Below are 21263 nucleotides of genomic sequence, written 5' to 3' on the forward strand. Positions count from 1 at the left end.
CAAATTCATGAAAGTTCAGCTTCATAATCTTTGAAACAGCTTAGAAGTACTGAGAAGCAGTATATTTTAGTGTTTTGAACAATTCCAGTGTTGATCTCAGTGAAAGAAGTCAAAAATAAGTCTAAGACGAAAAAAGCTTTCTCTCAGTGAAATAAGTCAAAAATGCACCACTGTGTAATTTTCTGCAAATTCATGAAAGTTCAGCTTCATAATCTTTGAAACAGCTTAGAAGTACTGAGAAGCAGTATATTTTAGTGTTTTGAACAATTCCAGTGTTGATCTCAGTGAAAGAAGTCAAAAATAAGAAGACGAAAAAAGCTTTCTCTCAGTGAAATAAGTCAAAAATGCACCACTGTGTAATTTTCTGCAAATTCATGAAAGTTCAGCTTCATAATCTTTGAAACAGCTTAGAAGTACTGAGAAGCAGTATATTTTATTGTTTTGAACAATTCCAGTGTTGATCTCAGTGAAAGAAGTCAAAAAGTAAGACTAAGACGAAAAAAGCTTTCTCTCAGTGAAATAAGTCAAAAATGCACCACTGTGTAATTTTCTGCAAATTCATGAAAGTTCAGCTTCATAATCTTTGAAACAGCTTAGAAGTACTGAGAAGCAGTATATTTTAGTGTTTTGAACAATTCCAGTGTTGATCTCAGTGAAAGAAGTCAAAAAGTAAGACTAAGACGAAAAAAGCTTTCTCTCAGTGAAATAAGTCAAAAATGCACCACTGTGTAATTTTCTGCAAATTCATGAAAGTTCAGCTTCATAATCTTTGAAACAGCTTAGAAGTACTGAGAAGCAGTATATTTTAGTGTTTTGAACAATTCCAGTGTTGATCTCAGTGAAAGAAGTCAAAAATAAGACTAAGACGAAAAAAGCTTTCTCTCAGTGAAATAAGTCAAAATGCACCACTGTGTAATTTTCAGCAAATTCATGAAAGTTCAGCTTCATAATCTTTGAAACAGCTTAGAAGTACTGAGAAGCAGTATATTTTATTGTTTTGAACAATTCCAGTGTTGATCTCAGTGAAAGAAGTCAAAATAAGTCTAAGACGAAAAAAGCTTTCTCTCAGTGAAATAAGTCAAAAATGCACCACTGTGTAATTTTCTGCAAATTCATGAAAGTTCAGCTTCATAATCTTTGAAACAGCTTAGAAGTACTGAGAAGCAGTATATTTTAGTGTTTTGAACAATTCCAGTGTTGATCTCAGTGAAAGAAGTCAAAAATAAGACTAAGATGAAAAAAGCTTTCTCTCAGTGAAATAAGTCAAAAATGCACCACTGTGATTTTCTGCAAATTCATCAAAGATCAGCTTCATAATCTTTGAAACAGCTTAGAAGTACTGAGAAGCAGTATATTTTAGTGTTTTGAACAATTCCAGTGTTGATCTCAGTGAAAGAAGTCAAAAAGTAAGACTAAGACGAAAAAAGCTTTCTCTCAGTGAAATAAGTCAAAATGCACCACTGTGTAATTTTCTGCAAATTCATGAAAGTTCAGCTTCATAATCTTTGAAACAGCTTAGAAGTACTGAGAAGCAGTATATTTTAGTGTTTTGAACAATTCCAGTGTTGATCTCAGTGAAAGAAGTCAAAAAGTAAGACTAAGACGAAAAAAGCTTTCTCTCAGTGAAATAAGTCAAAAATGCACCACTGTGTAATTTTCTGCAAATTCATGAAAGTTCAGCTTCATAATCTTTGAAACAGCTTAGAAGTACTGAGAAGCAGTATATTTTAGTGTTTTGAACAATTCCAGTGTTGATCTCAGTGAAAGAAGTCAAAAAGTAAGACTAAGACGAAAAAAGCTTTCTCTCAGTGAAATAAGTCAAAATGCACCACTGTGTGATTTTCTGCAAATTCATGAAAGTTCAGCTTCATAATCTTTGAAACAGCTTAGAAGTACTGAGAAGCAGTATATTTTAGTGTTTTGAACAATTCCAGTGTTGATCTCAGTGAAAGAAGTCAAAAAGTAAGACTAAGACGAAAAAAGCTTTCTCTCAGTGAAATAAGTCAAAAATGCACCACTGTGTAATTTTCTGCAAATTCATGAAAGTTCAGCTTCATAATCTTTGAAACAGCTTAGAAGTACTGAGAAGCAGTATATTTTAGTGTTTTGAACAATTCCAGTGTTGATCTCAGTGAAAGAAGTCAAAAAGTAAGACTAAGACGAAAAAGCTTTCTCTCAGTGAAATAAGTCAAAAATGCACCACTGTGTAATTTTCTGCAAATTCATGAAAGTTCAGCTTCATAATCTTTGAAACAGCTTAGAAGTACTGAGAAGCAGTATATTTTAGTGTTTTGAACAATTCCAGTGTTGATCTCAGTGAAAGAAGTCAAAAAGTAAGACTAAGACGAAAAAAGCTTTCTCTCAGTGATATAAGTCAAAAATGCACCACTGTGTAATTTTCTGCAAATTCATGAAAGTTCAGCTTCATAATCTTTGAAACAGCTTAGAAGTACTGAGAAGCAGTATATTTTAGTGTTTTGAACAATTCCAGTGTTGATCTCAGTGAAAGAAGTCAAAAAGTAAGACTAAGACGAAAAAAGCTTTCTCTCAGTGAAATAAGTCAAAAATGCACCACTGTGTAATTTTCTGCAAATTCATGAAAGTTCAGCTTCATAATCTTTGAAACAGCTTAGAAGTACTGAGAAGCAGTATATTTTAGTGTTTTGAACAATTCCAGTGTTGATCTCAGTGAAAGAAGTCAAAAAGTAAGACTAAGACGAAAAAAGCTTTCTCTCAGTGAAATAAGTCAAAAATGCACCACTGTGTAATTTTCTGCAAATTCATGAAAGTTCAGCTTCATAATCTTTGAAACAGCTTAGAAGTACTGAGAAGCAGTATATTTTAGTGTTTTGAACAATTCCAGTGTTGATCTCAGTGAAAGAAGTCAAAAAGTAAGACTAAGACGAAAAAAGCTTTCTCTCAGTGAAATAAGTCAAAAATGCACCACTGTGTAATTTTCTGCAAATTCATGAAAGTTCAGCTTCATAATCTTTGAAACAGCTTAGAAGTACTGAGAAGCAGTATATTTTAGTGTTTTGAACAATTCCAGTGTTGATCTCAGTGAAAGAAGTCAAAAAGTAAGACTAAGACGAAAAAAGCTTTCTCTCAGTGAAATAAGTCAAAAATGCACCACTGTGTGATTTTCTGCAAATTCATGAAAGTTCAGCTTCATAATCTTTGAAACAGCTTAGAAGTACTGAGAAGCAGTATATTTTATTGTTTTGAACAATTCCAGTGTTGATCTCAGTGAAAGAAGTCAAATAAGTCTAAGACGAAAAAAGCTTTCTCTCAGTGAAATAAGTCAAAAATGCACCACTGTGTAATTTTCTGCAAATTCATGAAAGTTCAGCTTCATAATCTTTGAAACAGCTTAGAAGTACTGAGAAGCAGTATATTTTAGTGTTTTGAACAATTCCAGTGTTGATCTCAGTGAAAGAAGTCAAAATAAGACTAAGATGAAAAAAGCTTTCTCTCAGTGAAATAAGTCAAAAATGCACCACTGTGTAATTTTCAGCAAATTCATGAAAGTTCAGCTTCATAATCTTTGAAACAGCTTAGAAGTACTGAGAAGCAGTATATTTTAGTGTTTTGAACAATTCCAGTGTTGATCTCAGTGAAAGAAGTCAAAAAGTGAGACTAAGACGAAAAAAGCTTTCTCTCAGTGAAATAAGTCAAAAATGCACCACTGTGTGATTTTCTGCAAATTCATCAAAGATCAGCTTCATAATCTTTGAAACAGCTTAGAAGTACTGAGAAGCAGTATATTTTAGTGTTTTGAACAATTCCAGTGTTGATCTCAGTGAAAGAAGTCAAAAAGTAAGACTAAGACGAAAAAAGCTTTCTCTCAGTGAAATAAGTCAAAAATGCACCACTGTGTAATTTTCTGCAAATTCATGAAAGTTCAGCTTCATAATCTTTGAAACAGCTTAGAAGTACTGAGAAGCAGTATATTTTAGTGTTTTGAACAATTCCAGTGTTGATCTCAGTGAAAGAAGTCAAAAATAAGACTAAGACGAAAAAAGCTTTCTCTCAGTGAAATAAGTCAAAAATGCACCACTGTGATTTTCTGCAAATTCATGAAAGTTCAGCTTCATAATCTTTGAAACAGCTTAGAAGTACTGAGAAGCAGTATATTTAGTGTTTTGAACAATTCCAGTGTTGATCTCAGTGAAAGAAGTCAAAAATAAGACTAAGACGAAAAAAGCTTTCTCTCAGTGAAATAAGTCAAAAATGCACCACTGTGTAATTTTCTGCAAATTCATGAAAGTTCAGCTTCATAATCTTTGAAACAGCTTAGAAGTACTGAGAAGCAGTATATTTTAGTGTTTTGAACAATTCCAGTGTTGATCTCAGTGAAAGAAGTCAAAAAGTAAGACTAAGACGAAAAAAGCTTTCTCTCAGTGAAATAAGTCAAAAATGCACCACTGTGTAATTTTCTGCAAATTCATGAAAGTTCAGCTTCATAATCTTTGAAACAGCTTAGAAGTACTGAGAAGCAGTATATTTTAGTGTTTTGAACAATTCCAGTGTTGATCTCAGTGAAAGAAGTCAAAAAGTAAGACTAAGACGAAAAAAGCTTTCTCTCAGTGAAATAAGTCAAAAATGCACCACTGTGTAATTTTCTGCAAATTCATGAAAGTTCAGCTTCATAATCTTTGAAACAGCTTAGAAGTACTGAGAAGCAGTATATTTTAGTGTTTTGAACAATTCCAGTGTTGATCTCAGTGAAAGAAGTCAAAAAGTAAGACTAAGACGAAAAAAGCTTTCTCTCAGTGAAATAAGTCAAAAATGCACCACTGTGTAATTTTCTGCAAATTCATGAAAGTTCAGCTTCATAATCTTTGAAACAGCTTAGAAGTACTGAGAAGCAGTATATTTTAGTGTTTTGAACAATTCCAGTGTTGATCTCAGTGAAAGAAGTCAAAAATAAGACTAAGACGAAAAAAGCTTTCTCTCAGTGAAATAAGTCAAAAATGCACCACTGTGTGATTTTCTGCAAATTCATGAAAGTTCAGCTTCATAATCTTTGAAACAGCTTAGAAGTACTGAGAAGCAGTATATTTTAGTGTTTTGAACAATTCCAGTGTTGATCTCAGTGAAAGAATTCAAAAAGTAAGACTAAGACGAAAAAAGCTTTCTCTCAGTGAAATAAGTCAAAAATGCACCACTGTGTAATTTTCTGCAAATTCATGAAAGTTCAGCTTCATAATCTTTGAAACAGCTTAGAAGTACTGAGAAGCAGTATATTTTAGTGTTTTGAACAATTCCATTGTTGATCTCAGTGAAAGAAGTCAAAAAGTAAGACTAGACGAAAAAAGCTTTCTCTCAGTGAAATAAGTCAAAAATGCACCACTGTGTGATTTTCTGCAAATTCATGAAAGTTCAGCTTCATAATCTTTGAAACAGCTTAGAAGTACTGAGAAGCAGTATATTTTAGTGTTTTGAACAATTCCAGTGTTGATCTCAGTGAAAGAAGTCAAAAATAAGACTAAGACGAAAAAAGCTTTCTCTCAGTGAAATAAGTCAAAAATGCACCACTGTGTAATTTTCTGCAAATTCATGAAAGTTCAGCTTCATAATCTTTGAAACAGCTTAGAAGTACTGAGAAGCAGTATATTTTAGTGTTTTGAACAATTCCAGTGTTGATCTCAGTGAAAGAAGTCAAAAAGTAAGACTAAGACGAAAAAAGCTTTCTCTCAGTGAAATAAGTCAAAAATGCACCACTGTGTAATTTTCTGCAAATTCATGAAAGTTCAGCTTCATAATCTTTGAAACAGCTTAGAAGTACTGAGAAGCAGTATATTTTAGTGTTTTGAACAATTCCAGTGTTGATCTCAGTGAAAGAAGTCAAAAAGTAAGACTAAGACGAAAAAAGCTTTCTCTCAGTGAAATAAGTCAAAATGCACCACTGTGTAATTTTCTGCAAATTCATGAAAGTTCAGCTTCATAATCTTTGAAACAGCTTAGAAGTACTGAGAAGCAGTATATTTTAGTGTTTTGAACAATTCCAGTGTTGATCTCAGTGAAAGAAGTCAAAAAGTAAGACTAAGACGAAAAAAGCTTTCTCTCAGTGAAATAAGTCAAAAATGCACCACTGTGTAATTTTCTGCAAATTCATGAAAGTTCAGCTTCATAATCTTTGAAACAGCTTAGAAGTACTGAGAAGCAGTATATTTTAGTGTTTTGAACAATTCCAGTGTTGATCTCAGTGAAAGAAGTCAAAAAAAAAGACTAAGACGAAAAAAGCTTTCTCTCAGTGAAATAAGTCAAAAATGCACCACTGTGTAATTTTCTGCAAATTCATGAAAGTTCAGCTTCATAATCTTTGAAACAGCTTAGAAGTACTGAGAAGCAGTATATTTTAGTGTTTTGAACAATTCCAGTGTTGATCTCAGTGAAAGAAGTCAAAAAGTAAGACTAAGACGAAAAAAGCTTTCTCTCAGTGAAATAAGTCAAAAATGCACCACTGTGTAATTTTCTGCAAATTCATGAAAGTTCAGCTTCATAATCTTTGAAACAGCTTAGAAGTACTGAGAAGCAGTATATTTTAGTGTTTTGAACAATTCCAGTGTTGATCTCAGTGAAAGAAGTCAAAAATAAGACTAAGACGAAAAAAGCTTTCTCTCAGTGAAATAAGTCAAAAATGCACCACTGTGTAATTTTCTGCAAATTCATAAAGTTCAGCTTCATAATCTTTGAAACAGCTTAGAAGTACTGAGAAGCAGTATATTTTAGTGTTTTGAACAATTCCAGTGTTGATCTCAGTGAAAGAAGTCAAAAATAAGACTAAGACGAAAAAAGCTTTCTCTCAGTGAAATAAGTCAAAATGCACCACTGTGTAATTTTCTGCAAATTCATGAAAGTTCAGCTTCATAATATTTGAAACAGCTTAGAAGTACTGAGAAGCAGTATATTTTAGTGTTTTGAACAATTCCAGTGTTGATCTCAGTGAAAGAATTCAAAAATAAGACTAAGACGAAAAAAGCTTTCTCTCAGTGAAATAAGTCAAAAATGCACACTGTATAATTTTCTGCAAATTCATGAAAGTTCAGCTTCATAATCTTTGAAACAGCTTAGAAGTACTGAGAAGCAGTATATTTTAGTGTTTTGAACAATTCCAGTGTTGATCTCAGTGAAAGAATCAAAAATAAGACTAAGACGAAAAAAGCTTTCTCTCAGTGAAATAAGTCAAAAATGCACCACTGTGTAATTTTCTGCAAATTCATGAAAGTTCAGCTTCATAATCTTTGAAACAGCTTAGAAGTACTGAGAAGCAGTATATTTTAGTGTTTTGAACAATTCCAGTGTTGATCTCAGTGAAAGAAGTCAAAAATAAGACGACGAAAAAAGTTTTCTCTCAGTGAAATAAGTCAAAAATGCACCACTGTGTAATTTTCTGCAAATTCATGAAAGTTCAGCTTCATAATCTTTGAAACAGCTTAGAAGTACTGAGAAGCAGTATATTTTAGTGTTTTGAACAATTCCAGTGTTGATCTCAGTGAAAGAAGTCAAAAAGTAAGACTAAGACGAAAAAAGCTTTCTCTCAGTGAAATAAGTCAAAAATGCACACTGTGTAATTTTCTGCAAATTCATGAAAGTTCAGCTTCATAATCTTTGAAACAGCTTAGAAGTACTGAGAAGCAGTATATTTTAGTGTTTTGAACAATTCCAGTGTTGATCTCAGTGAAAGAAGTCAAAAATAATACTAAGACGAAAAAAGCTTTCTCTCAGTGAAATAAGTCAAAAATGCACCACTGTGTAATTTTCTGCAAATTCATGAAAGTTCAGCTTCATAATCTTTGAAACAGCTTAGAAGAACTGAGAAGCAGTATATTTTAGTGTTTTGAACAATTCCAGTGTTGATCTCAATGAAAGAAGTCAAAAATGCACCACTGTGTAATTTTCTGCAAATTCATGAAAGTTCAGCTTCATAATCTTTGAAACAGCTTAGAAGTACTGAGAAGCAGTATATTTTAGTGTTTTGAACAATTCCAGTGTTGATCTCAGTGAAAGAAGTCAAAAATAAGACTAAGACGAAAAAAGCTTTCTCTCAGTGAAATAAGTCAAAAATGCACCACTGTGTAATTTTCTGCAAATTCATGAAAGTTCAGCTTCATAATCTTTGAAACAGCTTAGAAGTACTGAGAAGCAGTATATTTTATTGTTTTGAACAATTCCAGTGTTGATCTCAGTGAAAGAAGTCAAAAAGTAAGACTAAGACGAAAAAAGCTTTCTCTCAGTGAAATAAGTCAAAAATGCACCACTGTGTGATTTTCTGCAAATTCATGAAAGTTCAGCTTCATAATCTTTGAAACAGCTTAGAAGTACTGAGAAGCAGTATATTTTAGTGTTTTGAACAATTCCAGTGTTGATCTCAGTGAAAGAAGTCAAAAAGTAAGACTAAGAAAAAAGTTTTCTCTCAGTGAAATAAGTCAAAAATGCACCACTGTGTAATTTTCTGCAAATTCATGAAAGTTCAGCTTCATAATCTTTGAAACAGCTTAGAAGTACTGAGAAGCAGTATATTTTAGTGTTTTGAACAATTCCAGTGTTGATCTCAGTGAAAGAAGTCAAAAATAAGACTAAGACGAAAAAAGCTTTCTCTCAGTGAAATAAGTCAAAAATGCACCACTGTGTAATTTTCTGCAAATTCATAAAGTTCAGCTTCATAATCTTTGAAACAGCTTAGAAGTACTGAGAAGCAGTATATTTTAGTGTTTTGAACAATTCCAGTGTTGATCTCAGTGAAAGAAGTCAAAAATAAGACTAAGACGAAAAAAGCTTTCTCTCAGTGAAATAAGTCAAAATGCACCACTGTGTAATTTTCTGCAAATTCATGAAAGTTCAGCTTCATAATTTGAAACAGCTTAGAAGTACTGAGAAGCAGTATATTTTAGTGTTTTGAACAATTCCAGTGTTGATCTCAGTGAAAGAAGTCAAAAAGTAAGACTAAGACGAAAAAAGCTTTCTCTCAGTGAAATAAGTCAAAAATGCACACTGTATTTTCTGCAAATTCATGAAAGTTCAGCTTCATAATCTTTGAAACAGCTTAGAAGTACTGAGAAGCAGTATATTTTAGTGTTTTGAACAATTCCAGTGTTGATCTCAGTGAAAGAATCAAAAAGTAAGACTAAGACGAAAAAAGCTTTCTCTCATGAAATAAGTCAAAAATGCACCACTGTGTAATTTTCTGCAAATTCATGAAAGTTCAGCTTCATAATCTTTGAAACAGCTTAGAAGTACTGAGAAGCAGTATATTTAGTGTTTTGAACAATTCCAGTGTTGATCTCAGTGAAAGAAGTCAAAAAGTAAGACGACGAAAAAAGCTTTCTCTCAGTGAAATAAGTCAAAAATGCACCACTGTGTAATTTTCTGAAATTCATGAAAGTTCAGCTTCATAATCTTTGAAACAGCTTAGAAGTACTGAGAAGCAGTATATTTTAGTGTTTTGAACAATTCCAGTGTTGATCTCAGTGAAAGAAGTCAAAAAGTAAGACTAAGACGAAAAAAGCTTTCTCTCAGTGAAATAAGTCAAAATGCACAACTGTGTAATTTTCTGCAAATTCATGAAAGTTCAGCTTCATAATCTTTGAAACAGCTTAGAAGTACTGAGAAGCAGTATATTTTAGTGTTTTGAACAATTCCAGTGTTGATCTCAGTGAAAGAAGTCAAAAAGTAAGACTAAGACGAAAAAAGCTTTCTCTCAGTGAAATAAGTCAAAAATGCACACTGTGTAATTTTCTGCAAATTCATGAAAGTTCAGCTTCATAATCTTTGAAACAGCTTAGAAGTACTGAGAAGCAGTATATTTTAGTGTTTTGAACAATTCCAGTGTTGATCTCAGTGAAAGAAGTCAAAAATAAGTCAAAAATGCACCACTGTGTAATTTTCTGCAAATTCATGAAAGTTCAGCTTCATAATCTTTGAAACATTAGAAGTACTGAGAAGCAGTATATTTTAGTGTTTTAAACAATTCCAGTGTTGATCTCAGTGAAAGAAGTCAAAAATAAAACTAAGTCAAAAATGCACCACTGTGTAATTTTCTGCAAATTCATGAAAGTTCAGCTTCATAATCTTTGAAACAGCTTAGAAGTACTGAGAAGCAGTAATTTTAGTGTTTTGAACAATTCCAGTGTTGATCTCAGTGAAAGAAGTCAAAAATAAGACTAAGACGAAAAAAGCTTTCTCTCAGTGAAATAAGTCAAAATGCACACTGTGTAATTTTCTGCAAATTCATGAAAGTTCACTTCATAATCTTTGAAACAGCTTAGAAGTACTGAGAAGAAGTATATTTTAGTGTTTTGAACAATTCCAGTGTTGATCTCATGAAAGAATCAAAAATAAGTCAAAAAAGTCTAAGTCAAAATGCACCACTGTGTAATTTTCTGCAAATTCATGAAAGTTCAGCTTCATAATCTTTGAACATTAGAAGTACTGAGAAGCAGTATATTTTAGTGTTTTGAACAATTCCAGTGTTGATCTCAGTGAAAGAAGTCAATAAGATAAAAATCTAAGTCAAAAATGCACCACTGTGTAATTTTCTGCAAATTCATGAAAGTTCAGCTTCATAATCTTTGAAACAGCTTAGAAGTACTGAGAAGCAGTATTTAGTGTTTTGAACAATTCCAGTGTTGATCTCAGTGAAAGAAGTCAAAAATAAGACTAAGACGAAAAAAGCTTTCTCTCAGTGAAATAAGTCAAAATGCACCACTGTGTAATTTTCTGCAAATTCATGAAAGTTCAGCTTCATAATCGTTGAAACAGCTTAGAAGTACTGAGAAGCAGTATATTTTAGTGTTTTGAACAATTCCAGTGTTGATCTCAGTGAAAGAAGTCAAAAATAAGTCTAAGTCAAAAATGCACCACTGTGTAATTTTCTGCAAATTCATGAAAGTTCAGCTTCATAATCTTTGAAACAGCTTAGAAGTACTGAGAAGCAGTATATTTTAGTGTTTTGAACAATTCCAGTGTTGATTTCAGTGAAATAAGTCAAAAATGCACCACTGTGTAATTTTCTGCAAATTCATGAAAGTTCAGCTTATAATCTTTGAAACAGCTTAGAAGTACTGAGAAGCAGTATTTTAGTGTTTTGAACAATTCCAGTGTTGATCTCAGTGAAAGAAGTCAAAAAGTAAGACTAAGACGAAAAAGCTTTCTCTCAGTGAAATAAGTCAAAATGCACCACTGTGTAATTTTCTGCAAATTCATGAAAGTTCAGCTTATAATCTTTGAAACACATAGAAGTACTGAGAAGCAGTATATTTTAGTGTTTTGAACAATTCCAGTGTTGATCTCAGTGAAAGAAGTCAAAAATAAGACGAAAAAAGCTTTCTCTCAGTGAAATAAGTCAAAAATGCACCACTGTGTAATTTTCTGCAAATTCATGAAAGTTCAGCTTATAATCTTTGAAACAGCTTAGAAGTACTGAGAAGCAGTATATTTTAGTGTTTTGAACAATTCCAGTGTTGATCTCAGTGAAAGAAGTAAGACTAAGACGATTTCAGTGAAATAAGTCAAAAATGCACCACTTGTAATTTTCTGCAAAGTCATGAAAGTTCAGCATAATCTTTGAAACAGCATAGAAGTACTGAGAAGCAGTATATTTTAGTGTTTTGAACAATTCCAGTGTTGATCTCAGTGAAAGAAGTCAAAAATAAGACTAAGACGAAAAAGCTTTCTCTCAGTGAAATAAGTCAAAATGCACCACTGTGTAATTTTCTGCAATTCTTGAAAGTTCAGCTTATAATCTTTGAAACAGCATAGAAGTACTGAGAAGCAGTATATTTTAGTGTTTTGAACAATTCCAGTGTTGATCTCAGTGAAAGAAGTCAAAAATAAGACTAACGAAAAAAGCTTCTCTCAGTGAAATAAGTCAAAAATGCACCACTTAGTAATTTTCTGCAAAGTCATGAAAGTTCAGCTTTATAATCTTTGAAACAGCATAGAAGTACTGAGAAGCAGTATATTTTAGTGTTTTGAACAATTCCAGTGTTGATCTCAGTGAAAGAAGTCAAAAATAAGACTAAGACGAAAAAAGCTTTCTCTCAGTGAAATAAGTCAAAAATGCACCACTTGTAATTTTCTGCAAATTCATAAAGTTCAGCTTTATAATCTTTGAAACAGCATAGAAGTACTGAGAAGCAGTATATTTTAGTGTTTTGAACAATTCCAGTGTTGATCTCAGTGAAAGAAGTCAAAAATAAGATAAGACGAAAAAAGCTTTCTCTCATGAAATAAGTCAAAAATGCACCACTGTAATTTTCTAAATTCATGAAAGTTCAGCTTTATAATCTTTGAAACAGCATAGAAGTACTGAGAAGCAGTATATTTTAGTGTTTTGAACAATTCCAGTGTTGATTGTGAAAGAAGTCAAAAATAAGATAAGACAAAAAAAGCTTTCTCTCAATGAAATAAGTCAAAAATGCACCACTGTAATTTTCTAAATTCATGAAAGTTCAGCTTTATAATCTTTGAAACAGCATAGAAGTACTGAGAAGCAGTATATTTTAGTGTTTTGAACAATTCCAGTGTTGATCTCAGTGAAAGAAGTCAAAAATAAGACTAAGACGAAAAAAGCTTTCTCTCAGTGAAATAAGTCAGAAATGCACCACTGTGTAATTTTCTGCAAACTCATGAATGTTCAGCTTTATAATCTTTGAAAAAGCATAGAAGTACTGATAGTTATATGTTCAAGAAACTCTGGAATTGTTCAAACCACAAAAATATACTGCTTCTCATTACTTCTATGCTGTTTCAAAGATTATAAAGCTGAACTTTCAAGATTTTGCTGAAAATTACACATTGGTGCAGTTTTGACTTATTTCACTGAGTTAAAGCTTTTTTTGTCTTAGAAAGTTTTATGATACAGCAAAAGAAGTGAAAAATGAAGAATCTGTGGATTAGCAGTCCTGTATTGGAAAATTATCTGCTATCTACCTCCTCAGAAATGTTGAAAATCAACAGTTCTTGTTTGAAACTAGAGCCAAGTGCCAATCTTGGGTTTCATGAGAGCCGCATTTGAGACGACCAAAAAGGCTTTATGTCAGTGAAAGAAGTGAAAAATGGAGAATCTCAGAAAGTTTACCTTCATCCACAGAAACGATGGAGACAGGTCCAATACATATCTGATCTATTCTGGAAAAGATATGTTAAAGAATAACTGCCACAACTACAACAGTGCCAAAATTGGATTAATATGAAATGCAATTTTTTTTCCCCTGGAGATTTGGTCCTTATAATGGATGACTGTGCAGCTTGAGGTTCTTGGATCATTGGTAGAATCACAGATGCTGAGATAGTAAACATTCAACAATTTATCAAATGGCCAATATGGATTTCAATTTTACAGAACTCTTTCAGTTATAGGTTTGAATCCATATAATGCTGTTGCAAAAAAAAAAATCAAGATTACACTTCTAGTAATAGGATGAAAAGATAAAAAAACATGCAAAAACATTTTAATTTGTGATCCAAATTAGACATTTACAAGGATTCAGAATATAAGCATGTCATTGTAATAGATCACAACCAAAAGAACATCACAAGAAAAAAAATAGTTTGTACAGATTTAAGCTTACAGTAAGTAGCCAGTGGGAGAATATCAGAGAACACTAAGGCAAATCATCTTCAGAGGAAACGTTGCCATTTCTGAGTGTGATTCACCGCAGCATGTGCAAAACTTGCACTGATGGCACCCTTTATTGGTGATCAACTGTAAAAATTACACTCTGATTAAACAAAAGATATATATACAAAAGATATAATCATTTTCAAACATATTTGAAGAGAGAAAGATATAAAACGCAGTATCTTTCTAAGCTTCACTCTTTCTGAATAAGTGATCTGGAATATCAAACTAGCAAAAATGCTTTTTAATATATTTTTATTATTACGACTGGGTTTCAATTGTCAACAATGTTTCTTGCTTTCATATTTTTCCTTGCATAAATGGAAATTTCATCGTTTAAGACTGTAATCTTTTTCCTGTATGTTCTTCTTCATACTCTAAGTTCATCTTATACCGTTTTCTAATTCTCCTTTAGGAGGACAAATGAATATTTGAGTCAAACCAAAACCATTTCTCTGCTTGCCTTAGAGTTACAGGGAGATTTTGGATCAAAATATCCTGGAAAACAAAACACTGCTAAGCTGTTTCAAGAAGTGGAATTTGTTCCTGGTTTAGAGGTGGATTTACAATTTTCAAATGTATTTGAAGAGAAAAATCTGAGTAGCAGGAAATCATCTGGTTTATGTTGCTGCTGGAGTGCAGCTATATGTGTGTGAAATGCTGGGAAAAAATATACACTGCCTGTATGATGTCAGCAATTATAAGAATGCTTCTAAGTAGCCAGAAGGAAGCACTGATGTAGCATGACTTTAAGACCGCCAAGTTTTGTATATAAATTTAATCTGGGTCTCTCTACAGTGACTTTGTTTACTCTTATTATTCATCAGATGGAGATTCTTCAAACACAGAAGAATCATAAATTCTATGGAGGACTAAACCTAACATAATAATAAATAAAAGTATACATATATTTAGTTTTTCCTTGTCTTTACACATGCATTTCTGTCAAGAAATATATAAATTTTCTTTTTCATTTCCCCTAAACATGCTTTTTTGTCAAGAAAGGTAGATATTTTGTTTCGTCTTTTCCAAGCCCTCCTTTTGTCGTTGCCTCCTGTTCTGTTTCTACTTCTTCTTTTCCTGCTTCTCTGTGTTCATCTTCATGTTAATGAGGAGAACTGCCTTCTATGTCCAGCTCCTCTACAGAACAATTGAATTTTAACCGTCACTGCGTAAGACATTGTGGGGCATTTACGCCTCGCGCAGTTGCATGTCTAGGGGAAATGAAGAAAATTTATACATTTCTTGATGGAAACTCATGTGTAAGGACAAGGAAATACTAAATATATATTTATGCTTTTATTTCTTATTATGTCAATTTGGTCTTCCATAAAATTCGGTTGTTTGAACATCAGCAGTTCAGTCAAAACCAAATACCTGTCACTTAAATATCACATGCAGAACTTCTTTAATATTTGCTCTTAATTTTCACTTCTGAATCACATTTTTATTTTATGCAACTGATGTTAGAATCCTAACTGATCTAGATTTTTAAAATATGTGATTATAAGCAGGCTAGCATACACACTTTTTTTCTTACCGTGTGACATTAAATCCGTCTGTTTTAGGTCTGCTAGGATTACCAAAAATAATTTCTATGTGCTTAATAACACAACAAAGAATATATTATATAGTTTTGTTGATGTTTTTTTTTTTATTTCTTCAAAGGTATAGGTCTACAAAAGCAGTACACACACTGCACAGCTTTCAAATTTTCTAATTTTGAAAAGACTTGAAGTTCACACTATATAACCGGCTGAGTTCAGCAGATTCCTTTTTCCTCACTCAAAGACTGAGGATCACACACTTCAGCTGACAGGACTTATCAACTCCTCTGGAGCCAGGGGGGTGGCACTTGCCACCCCCAACAGAGCCCTTACCACCCCTACTACCACCCCACTGGAAATGGTCATTTTAAAATATAATACTTATGAGATCGGCAAAGATTTGCCAGGAAAACTGTAATTTCCGACTGTCCCGGAAGGCAGCCCGATGCCCGACGCTGTTCATTGGTTAAACTGACATGTGGGTCCTGCTTGATCCAAAACACATCCGTGGCTTTAGTTACACCTCAAGGAGTTTTGCAGGTATTTCCATTTTACCGCTCAGCGGTAACCGCTGTTTCCTTCCTAATGAGAGGCGGCACTTGTCATACATTTCTAAACAGAAAAAAAAAAAAAAAATGGTTGTGCACTGCTGCATAGTGCCTCGTTTATTAGCCATGCTAGTGCTGATAGATCGTGTTTTAGACAGATTCTTTTAACACATGTTTTAGTGCACATGCTGCCCTCTAATGTTTTATATCTCCCAGTTCTTGCTTGAAATGTGTGGTAAGAATATGTGAAAAACCATTAAGTTTTATAATGACTGAAATGTAAGTAGGCTATGTCATATGAAGGCTTTGAATTATAACCTAACTAGTTATATTAATTAATTTTAATTAATGTATTTTTAATTTAGTATTTTAGCTAGCTACAGAAAACTAAAAACTATATTTTAAATAATAGTTAAAATAGTGTTGTCTCTGCCAAAAAGTCATGGAGTCTAAATACCAGGCTCTTATTTTTTGGAGAGCCCTAATGAAGAGAAAAGGGAATATCTCCCAGTTCTTCTTAAAGAGGCAAAAACCAGGGCCAGACCAGGACCATACATAACCCTGCAGCAGTGACCAGGACCAGACAGAACCCTGCAGCAGTGACCAACCTGGATAATCCAGCCAAGAGACTCCAGGCCCAAGTGTATCACCAGCGGGTTAGAGGCTGTGACAGAGAGTTATTAAGTATTAAAATCCAATAAGGCTAATTGTAAAGGTTAGCATGATGCTTTTTGCATTTTTTATTGTGTCTGTTTATGCATTTCACAATTAAGTTCCAGAGAGAGATGAGGGTGATAGATTCAGAGTCAGACTCTGGGGAGGAAGACCGTGAAGCAGAAGGAAATGGCACTGAACTGCCCCCACCCAGCACAACCTATTGCACACCAAAAGCACCAGTTTATTTATCTATTTATTTTTGAGAATTTGTTTTTGGTCATATTCTGGGCTCTGAGTTTACATTTACATGTTCACTGTTCCATAGTGTCGTTTAACATCTTGTGTGGTCATGGCAAATCTTTGTTAAATAAACCATTTTAATTTGAGTGTGTGTGAGAAAATATTTGTTTCCTTTCGTTCATCATTTGTATATGGACCCCTCTCATGAAGCCTTGCTCACCCTTTGGCCACCCCTTGAAAAAAAGTCTAGCTCTGCCACTGTCTGGAGCCTCTTTGGGCCAGAATTTAACCATAAATGGACAGTCAAAACTTTGCAGACACTCCCATCTGGTGGTCAAGAATAATAATTACATCATGTAATATGACTTAAATTCTATACAATTGTCAAGAATTTTAAAACTGTATACATATAAATAAAAAGACTCAAAAGAAAATGTAAGCCTAACTTAGATTTTCAGAATAAAAATCTAATCCTCCATAGCCTGTGAATAGAAACCATTTCAGAGTTAAAGAATAAATGGTCCTAGTAAAAGTGGTGATTGAATTCTGTTCCACTCCACTACAAAATTAACGTGTTGCAATTTAAAACACTAAGGTTATTCTGAAAATCAAATGAAAGTGTGCTTTTGATGATGTGTTGCCTATATTATTTGTAATACTTTTGCGTTGAGAGTTTGGAACATTTTTTTTCATGCTATTGGAGGGTTTTGAAATGATTTAATGTTGAATTTTTTTCTAAATATGTTTTAATTTGTATCTTAACAAACAACAATGAGGTTTGGATACCACAAATAAGTTTTGAATTTCAGATTGTAAAATTCGTTTTTTGGGAAATATGTTTTTTAAGATTTCAATTCTTTAAATTCAGCTGCACGTAAAAACCCCTTCATATCAATTACTGCCACTTTAATTTAAGAGCATATTTGTTTGCTCAATATCTGAATTTAAATATTTAAATATGGCTGTGCAGTATTTAGTGTATTTCATTCTTAAATTTCTATTCCTTATTTTTGTGGTTTGCCTTTTCTTTATCATCACAATATAAAAAAAAACATAACACTCAGATTTGAAGTTGTGTTCCAATCTCTTTTTTTCAGTGTTTCAGTGTTGGTTCTGTGGTTACTTCTCACTAACCAACTACGTCCAGGCTTGAAAATTGAAAAATACTTGACTACAGCTGATGTTGGGTAGGATTGGTTACCTTTACACTCTTGCAGACTGGAGTCTGACTAGACTCACCACATATCAAATTAACAAGATTTCAAGCCAAACATTCCTGCCGACTATCTACGACCACTACAGGACTCATGCTGACTTTTTTGCGACCATAAGCCCAAGGTAAAATAAGGCAAAACAATCATACAGTGCCTGTCAGCCTCAGATTATCATGCCTTTGGATAATGTGGAAGTAAACCACAGTATCCACATTAGGTTGTGGGTTTTTTTGGCTTTGGATATGTTATTTGTTAATATTTGAGTTAAATGGAGGCAAACCCGATGATGCTAGTCATCTCCACTGTACAGGTCGGCCAGCTTGCGGAAACGTGGTCCCCAGTCGCCGAGGTAATTGTAATCCTTGTTTGTGTATGTATTTAAGGTGTCACTTCAAACAATCCTTCTTTCCTTGACATCAAGGAGAAATCACTAGAAAATCAGCAATGATATCAGAAAGATTTGCAGTTTCCAGATGCCTGGAGGAGACACGGTAATCTGTTCAACCAAGAATAAAGACCATGGGAATGGTCAAACCATCATCTTGATAAGGAAGAGATGGGTTCTACGCTCTAAAGATAAACAGGTAACAAGTATGTCAAAAAGCCACTTAAAGAAAAAGCCACTATTCCAAAGAGACCCCAAAAAGCCAGATTAGATTTGCAAATGCACTCTGGGTCAAAGATCAACATTTCTGGAAAGGTGTGGTCTCATTAAACTAAGACTGAAGAGTTCAGCCCTAATGAACATTATTAGACTGAGAAAGTCTGCAAGCCAGACGACGTCATCTCATTTGTGAAGTGCTGGGTTTATGGCATCATGTTGTGTGGGTGTTTTACTGCAGGAGGGAGTGATGCACTTTGAACATGAATGAAAGAAAGAACATTTTGTAAATGTTTTGCAGCAACACCTGAAGACATCAACAAGGAAGCTGAAGATTGGGACATTGAGCACTGGGGTCTTCCAAGTGGACAATGTCCCAAGGGATGTTGCAAAGTCACTAAAGGACCCCAACCTCACTGCTTTAATGAGGCCATTATGAAAGCGTTGATGGTAATCCTATGCATATGGATAATGCATAGATAATTGGGTAAGCAGAGCAATCTTCAAACCTGGTTCAGTTTCCTCTTTCTCTCTGGAGGAATGAGCAACACTTTGGACGGAAACGTTTGACCCAAATCATAAATTTTTAAGATGTTATTTTCCAAAATCCTAAGGAAATTTCTATAAACTTGTCTATAGAAAGGTAAAAATCCACGAATTGATCTGAGAACAGATATAATTTTGGTAATCCTAACGGTCCTTCATCTGTAAGGGTTTTATCTGCTTTAATGTCAGATAGTGAGAAAAAATTTGTTTGTGTCTGTCTATATATGCTTTATAGAAATATCTTGGTTCAATGACTTTTTTTAATCAAAAAGATTATGCTTTTAAACAGTTCTAGTACTGAAAAAAGGCAAAACAAAAACCCAACAGCAAATGAATATCATTATGTTGTCATGAATGACCCTGCAGTGCTTCCTTAGAGCTATTAGGACACATAGCTGCACAGAAAAGCCATGTTTTGCTGGTAAAATCATCCAAAACGTCCCAAGTAGACTTTTTCCTTTAAATAATCTTTCCAGTGTCATAGAAATGATTCACAGACCCTGTCTTTCTCTCTGTCGCTCTTCCTCTGTCTCTCTCCCGCACATGCACACCCACGCGCGCACCATCACACGGAATAATACAAATAATAAAGGGGGTTATTAATACACACACATTCATAATGGGATGTGCCCCTGTAGTTGCTATTGCAAAACCCTAAGGAACTTTAAATTAACATAGTAAGTTGAACACAATTAAAACAATGCACAAAAAGGCACATTTTACCCCAGTGTTGCTGTACTGTAAGACTCAAGTGTCAGCAAGTATCTGTAGTATGGCTGCCAGAGCTCAGTCTTCACACATTTAGAAGCACAACAGCTAACTCTCAGATCCAGCCCATTGATGCTCATCAGTGGGAGGCCTTGCTAGGCCAAGAGTCACCATCGTCCATTGCTGTCATTGATGGCCCTCAAGAGGCAGCAGATCCCGGAAACAAGCTGGTCCACTGAAATACAGAAGTGTTGAGCAAAAACCCAAATGTAATCCAATATTTCCTGTTTTAGCCCACCCACCACCTAAAACTTGCAGCAAGGACTGTAGGATGGGATCCATTAGTGGAGGGCCGATTATGCTAGTCATCTCCTCCACTGTACAGGTCGGCCAGCTTGCGGAAACGTGGTCCCCAGTCGCCGAGGTAATCGTAATCCTGGTCTCCACAGCTTGATGAAGAGTGCAGGGAGCTGAGGGAGCCAGCAGTAGAACTGCTCCCCTCATAGTCAAACACCAACAGAGAGTCGTAAGGGGGAGCTGTGGGGTCATGGTCTGCAGCCTTCAGGCCCTGAAAAGAAAGAATCCACAAAGAAGTAAGAAAAATGTGCATCCAGGGAACTCAGTGTGTTGCTATGAAAATGGCTCTAGAGTAAGCTACCCCTTTTAGCAGGGAGAAGGAGACAGAAAAAGACTTGGCAAAGCAACAGAAAATACAGTAAGCGGTTTTCACCAACAGCCTGATTCACATTCTTACACTATTTATACCTCCCCCAATATTGTGACTAAATAGTATTATTAAAAATTAGCATTCTTTCATTTAATTGTAACAGTCACTTGCCAAAGAGAGGAATGACTCTATGATGAGGTTTTTTTTTAAATTCACAAGGCTATTAAATTCCCCAGCCTGACACCTTGCCTGTTGTGTTGCTGCAGAAACACCCACTATCTGTCGCATGTTGGTAGTGGAATGGTACTAGAACTTTGTAACCATAATTCAAAACAGTACAGTTTAAAACTTACAAGAAAACCTCACGCAACCTAAACATATAGTAATTAAACAGCAACACAAGGCTGGCAAGTAGTGAGCTTTAAGGCCTCACTGGATTCAAATGGAGACAACCCATTACACCCAATACCCAGAGTATAAGACCTTCACACACAAGGTTTGATGTAAAGTGATCATGTGTGTGGCCTCTTGTCACAGGTTAATCCTTTGAGTACTAACCTCAACTCTACATCTGACAGCTACACTACTACACTTGTATGAACAATTATCAAACTGTCAACTTTTATTAGATAAAGCTAAACTCCACTGGATTGGGATGAGATTTTACTGTTGAGCAAGCAACCAGAATATTACTGCATATAGCAGAGGATTAAAGTATTCCAATAGTTATAGAATTTTGCTGTTAAGACAATTATAGATCCAGCGTTCATGCTTTCATGACAAAGCAGAGCAATGGAATATCGATCTGAAAGCATAACACCCCTTTGGACAACCCTTGAAGACTGACTGACACCCCCTGAAAGAAGCACTTTAGCTAACAACTTGGATTATAACACCCACCCCACCCA

General features: G+C 34.3%; 1 protein-coding gene across 1 annotated transcript in view; it reads right to left on the minus strand.

Moving 5' to 3' along the window:
• Positions 1-13440: 13440 nt before the first annotated feature.
• The window catches only part of LOC129379667 (cadherin-2-like), a 64797-nt gene continuing 56974 nt past the window's right edge, over positions 13441-21263 (minus strand). Inside the window, exon 16 of the mRNA XM_055060457.1 lies at positions 13441-20256. Within this exon, the coding sequence (XP_054916432.1) occupies positions 20050-20256 (207 nt within the window). The 3' untranslated portion in view covers positions 13441-20049. The remainder of the gene's footprint in view (positions 20257-21263) is intronic.

This window comes from Poeciliopsis prolifica, unplaced genomic scaffold, assembly GCF_027474105.1.
Source record: "Poeciliopsis prolifica strain line A6 unplaced genomic scaffold, Auburn_PproV2 SCAFFOLD060, whole genome shotgun sequence".
NCBI lineage: Eukaryota > Metazoa > Chordata > Actinopteri > Cyprinodontiformes > Poeciliidae > Poeciliopsis > Poeciliopsis prolifica.